This window comes from Phragmites australis, chromosome 16, assembly GCF_958298935.1.
Source record: "Phragmites australis chromosome 16, lpPhrAust1.1, whole genome shotgun sequence".
Lineage (NCBI taxonomy): Eukaryota > Viridiplantae > Streptophyta > Magnoliopsida > Poales > Poaceae > Phragmites > Phragmites australis.
In genome coordinates, this window is record NC_084936.1 from 19,241,059 (window position 1) to 19,249,220 (window position 8,162).

At 47.3% G+C, this 8,162-nt stretch overlaps 1 protein-coding gene across 1 annotated transcript; it reads right to left on the reverse strand.

Moving 5' to 3' along the window:
* Positions 1-5,171: 5,171 nt before the first annotated feature.
* On the reverse strand, positions 5,172-7,883 carry LOC133896317 (probable trehalose-phosphate phosphatase 6). The gene is made up of 9 exons (XM_062336897.1): positions 7,536-7,883; positions 7,255-7,395; positions 7,094-7,165; positions 6,900-7,001; positions 6,733-6,786; positions 6,479-6,580; positions 6,220-6,297; positions 5,841-6,074; positions 5,172-5,667 (listed from the first exon to the last, which is right to left on the reverse strand). The coding sequence occupies exons 1-9, from the start codon at positions 7,776-7,778 to the stop codon at positions 5,602-5,604; spliced, it is 1,092 nt and encodes a 363-aa protein (XP_062192881.1). The 5' UTR covers positions 7,779-7,883; the 3' UTR covers positions 5,172-5,601.
* Between the last annotated feature and the right edge of the window lie 279 nt (positions 7,884-8,162).

Below are 8,162 nucleotides of genomic sequence, written 5' to 3' on the forward strand. Positions count from 1 at the left end.
AATAATAAAGACATCTTCCACAATAAACTACAAATTCAAGCTTCCATAACATAAGTGAGGTATAATTGCATCTAAACAAATTCATACATAGTAATGAATACAATTTAGCTACTTTGTCTTAACGATTCAGCCTTCATTATGATCACGATGTACATATGAAGGTTCGTCGGTGTCTTCCATGGGACCTAGGTTGACGTCCTCTCAGAAAGGAGGTATGGCATCGAATTGATTGTTGTCTTCCTCGTCAACGACACTCTCTACTCTGACATCCTTCTTTTTCCTTGAAGAACCACGTGGCGCTCCTCCTGGTTAGTCGGGTCCGATGAGTTTTTGTTGATGCCATCCCTAAAATTTTTCTTCATTATTCAACCCTTACGTACATGATATAGTGATAACTTATTGAAATTAAATAGCACATTCACCCTTAGGATCAACCTCATGACACTCCACGACATCATTCTCTAAAGAGCAATAAAGTGCATCAAAATGAGAATGAATGAAATGTCATGAGATGTGATCCAAATGACATGAAATATGGTAGAGATGTAGTGCATGAGGTTATGAATGCAGTAGAGGAAGAATCACATAATTTGGAGTTCATTTGCCCACTTAGTTAACCAAATTACATACTTGTTGTTTCTAAATCCAAAATTATATGAGGTAGTTCAAACAAACTCACATGAGGGAAGTAATCAACATGGAAAAATGTATTTTACTGTGTAACGTATAAATAGAGAAGAACTACAAAATTAGTTTCACATTTTATGATTTTATTAATTTCTATAGAATTAATCAAGTTTGAAAGGTTTACTCAAGATTAACAAAGAATTAGTGCTAAACAAGCATTTCATGGTTGAAATATATTTTTCCTATACAGAACATGACAAATAAGATTAACAAAGTTAGATTGATCAATTTTGGATATTTCAAGATTTAATTATGGATTAACAAGTTACAACATATTTAATGAAATAGAGGTATTTCAGTGGATATTTCATGTATACATGTATTTTTATCATGTAGATCAACCGATTTTTCTGAGCTTGGTTTCATATTTTTCTGAGCTCTAGATATTTTTCTACAAATTATAGATTTCAACCGATTTATCAATACAACTAATATTACTTTCGGCATTTTTTAGATTTTTCGACTTTGACCGGTTGCCAGCGAGGAACGATGGTGGTGCGCTTGGCCGGGGAGGGGTACCAAAATGCTCAACGCACTATGGCGAACTCGTTTCAGGGGTCGGCGGTGACACGTACGGCGGCAACCATGGCGGGCGACGAAGCTAGGCCGACGGTGGTGGCGTGATGTAGAGGGAGAGAGTGAAAGGGAAGGGAGCGGTTAGGTTCCCTGAACCATGGTGAAGCTCACCGTGCATTCGGCTCGGGCAAAGGCGGTTCACGACCTGAAGTTCATTGGGGAGGTGGGCGAGCTTGTGGTTGCGGTCGGTGGAGCACTGGGCCGATGATGGGCTACGATTGAACTGTGAAGCTCACCGAGAAATGGAATTGGACAGAGAGGGCCCAGAAGCAGTGATGCGTCTCTGAGGGCGACGATGGTCACCAAGCACGGTGTTGTGCTCGGGTTTAGGGGAGGACCACTGTTTTATACTGTACACATCACTCTCGGCTCATCCTACCAACCGGCGATGATGTCCATCTATCACTACCGATCGGTCGCTTAAGCCGACAGTGATGAGGTGGCTGAGCATCACTGCGGAATCAAACCATCGACCGACAGTGATTCCTCTTTATCACTACCGGTTCATAAGCCATGATGGTTGGTCCTTTCCGCGTGGCTTACGAACCAGCAGTGACGCCTCATCGTTGTCGGCCTGTAAGGAACCGGTAGTGATGAGCCGACATATAAGCCCGGTTCTATAGTGGTGACGTCAACCGACTGCCACGAGGCAAGCCGTGTGCTGTGATGGACCATGGATATGTCAAAGGTCTAACGCCGGCGTCTCACTGGTACCACTATTGACGGTGGAGGTGGCGGGCGGTTCTGCAGGAGAGGCTGGGTTGGAGTGCAAAAGAGGTCCTTAACCCTAGTGATGGTGATGCTGGGGGAGATAGATAAAAAAATTCTTAGCAAGTTGTGTCATCCTGTTTAAGAACACGTAGAGCCCTTGATTATCAAAGTATATATGCTTTTAAAATAACTGATCTCCTTTAAGACGCGCCATTCATAGACGTACAAACCATACACACACGCGGAAGGGACCTGAGTACGTACACACTGCAATATCCACTTGAATCCCTACAGACAGACATTCTAAGAGGTAGTATTTCTTATATATACCACCTATAATTTGGATCAAACAGAAGTGTTCCAAACGCGCGCGTCCTTTTCATTTGAACCTAATATTCGCGCGTGAGGAGGTTCACAATGATTAACCAGGCCCTATAAGAATGTTCTCTCTAACCAACCCTCCTTAAATTATGCATATATATAGAGAGATGCCCTAGATTAGGTTAATTGATGGACGGAAAGATCTACATTTAACACATTCTACATTCGTTCTCTTTTACTTTGTTTAGGACATCGATACGGTCTCTAATAAGTATGTTTGATCATCACTTTTGATAACTACTTTTTGATAAAAATTATATGATGTCAAAGTAGTTTTCATGGCAAATTCACTATTATTATTTTCATATGTCAAATTTTAATAATTTTATGTATATTAATGATCAAAGTTTTTAAAATTTAACTACATGTATTTTAGAATGATATCTATATAAGAATAGAGGTAGTATGAACTAGTGCACATCAATAAGTGTGCATCCGCATGGCCACCAATCATATCAGTAGTCAATTTGGTACTCTCTCGCGCGCACACACATGCATGTGAAAGAGAAGTAACTGGAAACATGCATGCTTCTGTCTTCTTCACCCCAAAACCAGGTGCATCTGCGTGTGTGCTTTTGCTAAAGCACCAAACCAGCAACCAAAGTGGGATCCAACTCCTCACCTAACTCCCATGGCATGCAGCACATCATGCTTGTGGCCACGGCTAGTGGAGGCACCTCTCCATCCCTTTGAGCTCAGGACTAGCTAATTGGTTCCGAAAAGGATATCCTCAGAGGGGAAGTGTTCGGGGGTAAAATTATTGACAATATCTGAGATTCCACTTGGCGCCTTTTGATGTGGGGCTGACTGTGATCCAAGGTGTCCAATGGTGGTGCAGGATTGGATCACTTCGCCATCGATGTTAAGCTTTCTTTCATGCGTGAATCTAGCTAATAGGATATATATTTGCATTCACACGTGTACGATACCTTTCCGGTGTGAGGTTTAGTATAATGTTTTCGATAAAATCCGGTGGAAGAAATTAGCCTTGGCCTGGTAATGATTGATTGATCTGTTGGTTGGTGCAGTGGTAACACTTGTTTTCGATGCTATAGGATGCATGAACACTTGAGCTGGGGTAAATTAAAGAACACAGAAGCTGTACTGCAGGTGGGAGAGAAAGAGGTATGCTGTAGCTTTTTGCGTTGCAAAGTGCATGCCTGCTGCTTTACTAGCTTTTTTTCTGTAACAGTAACAGTAACGGTAACAATTCTTCAGTTTTGTTAGGATATAATCAGATATGATCTAGCACTAGCAGTTTTCACTGCTGATCGAATCTCAGTGGTTCGGTCCATACGCACGGTGAGAAGAGGATACCGCTGCAAGAGCAGGAAGTGATTGTTTCGAGTCATGAGGTGACACCACGACAGGAACAGAAGGCCAGCAGCGCAAAAGAACCGAAACGTTTCGTCAGAATAGATGCCGAAAAGCCTTCACTTGTACAACTGGTCTTCTGCCATCCATCGATCGATCGATGAACAACGATTCGATCATGGTCTTATCCTACTCTTATCCTGCTGCCTATACCTATCCATCGATGGAGCGTAGATATCAGGCATCGCTTTCGAAGAATGGAAGAAGAGAGACGGTAGAAAGAAAGATGCAGCAGTGACAGTGGGAGGGGCGATTTGTCGACCGGTTATTTCCAGGTGGTCGCCGCCCAATGATTACTCTCCGGAACTTAATGGCGGTGGATGTTCAGAGGAAAAATCTATGGACCCGGACCAAGAAATCAGGTGATAACCACACGCATTCATTGAGATGTGAGCTGCACGAAAGACAGATTTTGCCTTGAAAGCGCTCGGAAAGCTGTACTTGTGGCTTCAGCTCTACTTTGAGGTGAGATGGCGATTTGGATCCTTTTCTTTCCTGTCGTAGCAGTTGCTGTCAAATTTGACGGATATATGTTGGCTCATAAAAACGGTTGTCAAATGAGATAACGAATTTCCCCTCTTCTCTTTTTTTTTTCGAGAAAAAAGGAAGAAGCTAGGATGGGTTTGTACCCTAGCCATAAAAACGGTTGTAGCTTGGTGGATCTGTCTACAGAAGAGAAAAAAAGTACTCTAATCTGTAAGACCTATATGCACACGCACAAAATTCAGACAAGAAAACAGCACCTGTCTTCAACCTAAGACATGCTGTCCTGGAATGCAACGTATATTAGAATGCAACTAACGGTTGTAGCTAGGATATTTCGGTCTGTTTGAATTGCTCAGTCTATTCGCTCTATCTAGTTTTCGGATGTAAGTCATAATGTAAAACAGGATTTCGTTATTCTGTAATGGAAATGAGTTTCCCGTGTAAAAAAACTAACTGCGATTACTTTAGTTGTTAGGAAAGTAGAGTAACTTATTACAGTGGAGGTCCACTCGTACTTGCGCATCACTTGTCAATTTTTTCCTTTGATCAACGCCCTGCCTTAACCTAGTTTCTAGAATATCCCTTTTAGGAATCATATCTAAGCCAAATGGACGGATCATGCCTCTCATGGCGTTTCCAAAAACCAATGCTGACAAGAAAGTAGGCAACTTTTTGGGAACCTTTTGAGCAGATAACATACATTGCACTCTAGCTAGTAACGGGTGGTCCAACAGGGACATTGGACCCATATGCATCCTGGATGCATGTCCAGCCAAAAAGCACTCTAGATAAATGAGTTATGTTGATTTCTTTTACACATGAAGATGAAAAAATTCTGCCACTTGATTGGAATGAATAATGCAGTTCTCCTGCTTTCTCAGAGAGAGAGAGAGAGAGAGAGAGAGAGAGAGAGAGAGAGAGAGATCACAGAAAATTCAGGGGTAAAAATACAGAGATTGTTGCTGGTATTCCGGTAGCTCTCCATTCCATACATCGTACTTACTCTTTTACACAATCGGAAATTCAGAAGCCATAGTAATAATAATAATTACACAGCAGCGCGTACTTCTTCACCTTGCTGCGCAGCCGCCAGGTCGCTCTAGCCGGGGCCGGTGCATGAAAAGCAAAAGCTTGTAAGCTTTCGCCGGGTCCCCAACAACCACAGGGCGCACCCCCGTAAAAAGAAGGGAGGCACCGTGGACGGACGGACGCACATGACTGTGCTGTGCACGCGGTGGCTTAGTAAGGTCTGGTACGACACCACACTGATAACGGGAGCTTAGTGGTAACAAAGATACGCTCCCTCTAATTAATCACCCGTAATATGCTGCTAATTCCTTTGGTAATCTCCTCGTGATCGCCGCCGCTGGTCGTTAGGCTGGTCGATCACCACTTGGGGCGGGCCTTGGAGAGGCGCTCCCACTCGACGAGCCGCAGCAGAAACTCCATCACCTGCACACACACACACACAAGCGAGAGATGTCAGCGTCGCGGCGGCAAGTGGCGGCAGAACTGGACGCCGGCAGAGTTAACCCAGAGACACCGACGGCGCGGTGGTCCCCGGGAATGAAAGCCGTCGCGCGTGAGGTGGACTAAAGATAATAATAGCAGCAACCAGCACTTGCCTCGGCGGGCTCCTGCAGCGAGTAGGAGGCGCTGGTCTCCTTGGGGTACTTGGACACGAGGATGCCGATGCCCTGGCCGCGCTTGCGCAGCACCTTGAAGGCGTCCTCATCGGTGCGGTCGTCGCCGATGTACACCGGCAGCACGTTGGTGCAGTCGGCGAAACCGAGCGACTCGAGGAGGAACTCGAGGGCCTTGCCCTTGTCCCATTTGATGGTGGGCCGCACCTCCAACACCTGCATCGATCAGGAGAATCCAATGGTCCAGGGACAACGACTTAGTTTTTTTCTCGAAAGGAGAGGGACAATGACTTAGTGACCATGTCACAGCAGCAACGACGTCTGATCTCAAGGCTGGGTAGGGCTCGACAAGCAAACTCACCTTCCTCCCTTGCGTGAGCTTCAGTTTGGGGTAGTCCTTGAGCACTGACTTCACTATGTCCGCCAATGTGCTCCAGCTCTGCAAAAAAATGTTTGGACACGGTTAATACATGGTTAAACGAAGAGGAGCTTGTTACCAATGGTGAAAAAGGATGGATGGTAGATTGGTAGGAGCAGAGCAAGCGGGTGCCGGGCTAACACACGCTATTTTTTAAGAAACAAATTCTGGAGAAGGAAAAGGAAAGGAACATTTGGCGTACCTTCTCGTCGACGCATCTGAAGTGGACAGACACACAAAACTTGTTGTTCTCCACCTTGGCTCCAGGTACGCAATTGGTCTTTTCTATCAAAGATTCGTGCACCTAACAACACACCAACGAGCAACACCACAAGCAGGTTCTCATCAGCTCAAGCTTCACGCATGCAAATTGAGCAAGCTAGCATTGCAAAGAGAATGAGAGAAAGAAAAGAAAAGGCACAACCGTTAGCAATTTAGCATTAGGAGAAGTAGTACCTGTTCTATCATGGGCAGGAACTGGCTCGCCGGTTGAAAGAGAACTCGTTTCGCCTGTGAGCCACACAAGGAAAGGCAAAGCAAGATAAGTATCTCCTCCACGTTTGTTTGGGTGGCCGTCGAGTGACAAGAAGGGAAGACAGTTGAGTGCGCGAATCGATGGGTACCTTGGCGGCCTTGGTGTGCCGGGAGGCTTTCGCGGGGCCCTTGATGTCCATGCCGTGGCTGCCGGCGTAGTAGAGCTCCGCCAGCTTCACGAACTCAAACACCTGGGCGTAAACAGCAAGGAACCAAATTAGGTAACATGATTACTTTCCGTGATCGATGGCATTGAGGAGGGACTAGTCACTAATGTGTGTACCTTGTCGCAGCACCGCCCGCTCACGATCGCCGTCGGGAAGTGCTTGGCGACGCTCCGCACCGCCTGCCGCATCTGCCCGGAGAATCACAGACGCGCGCGGTGAGAAACAATTGGAATTGGACAGGTAGTGAAACAGGGGAGAGAGAAGAAAGCGTGGTTACCGTGTCGGACATGTAGGCGGCGTCTGGGTCGTCGACGATGGGGGATAGCGTCCCGTCGTAGTCGAGGAACACGACGATCTGCTTCCCCTTGGACGCCGCCACGACCTGCTCGAACTTGCTCAGCGCCGATGGGTGCTTCACCTGCTCGATCCCGATCGAGTCCACATAAACAGAGAGGCATTTTAATTAGTACACACGCACCAAGAAACAGAGTAGCTGCGAGAGTATCGCAACGTAAGCTGCGATCATGCTTGGTCGGTAGGCATTGGGAATGCACGGACCATCCAGGCGGCGTGCTCCTCGTCGACGCCGGCGGTCTCCTTGGCGTGCGTGGGCGATGACGCCCGCATGGACTCGACCAAGCCGTTGATGAGCCCGGTGCCGAGCTCCATCTGCGCCTGCAGGTACTTCTTGCGCACGGCGACGCCAGGCGCGGCCCGCGGCGGCGGGTACGGGAACAGCGGCGCGGAGTTGGGTGGCATCGCCACCGCCACCTCCGGCACCACCACGCTCTGCTTCGTCATCGGTCTGCGAGCTCTTGACCAAGCTGATCTGGTCGAAGCCTTGGAGTGGAACCAACGACTCTGCTCTTTGAGCTTGGTAGAGCGGAGGGGAAGTGGAGGAGCGAGTGGTGTGCAGAGGACTCGAGGAGGGAGGCTGCTATTTATACTTGGCGCGGGAAGCCAAGAATGCGACGCGAATCTAAGGGCGTAGGGGCCATGGGGTGACGGGACCCGCCACGCCACGGAACCAGCCATCCCATCCTGGCCTCTGGGTCGCCGAGAGGCCCTGGGATGGTTCCATATCGTGCAGTACAATACAACATCCTATTCGGTTTCCGCCGGCGCGTCCCGTCCAGCTTCTGTAGCTTGGCCGGCGCCGCGGCGGGGGCCAGGCCAGGTGGTCCG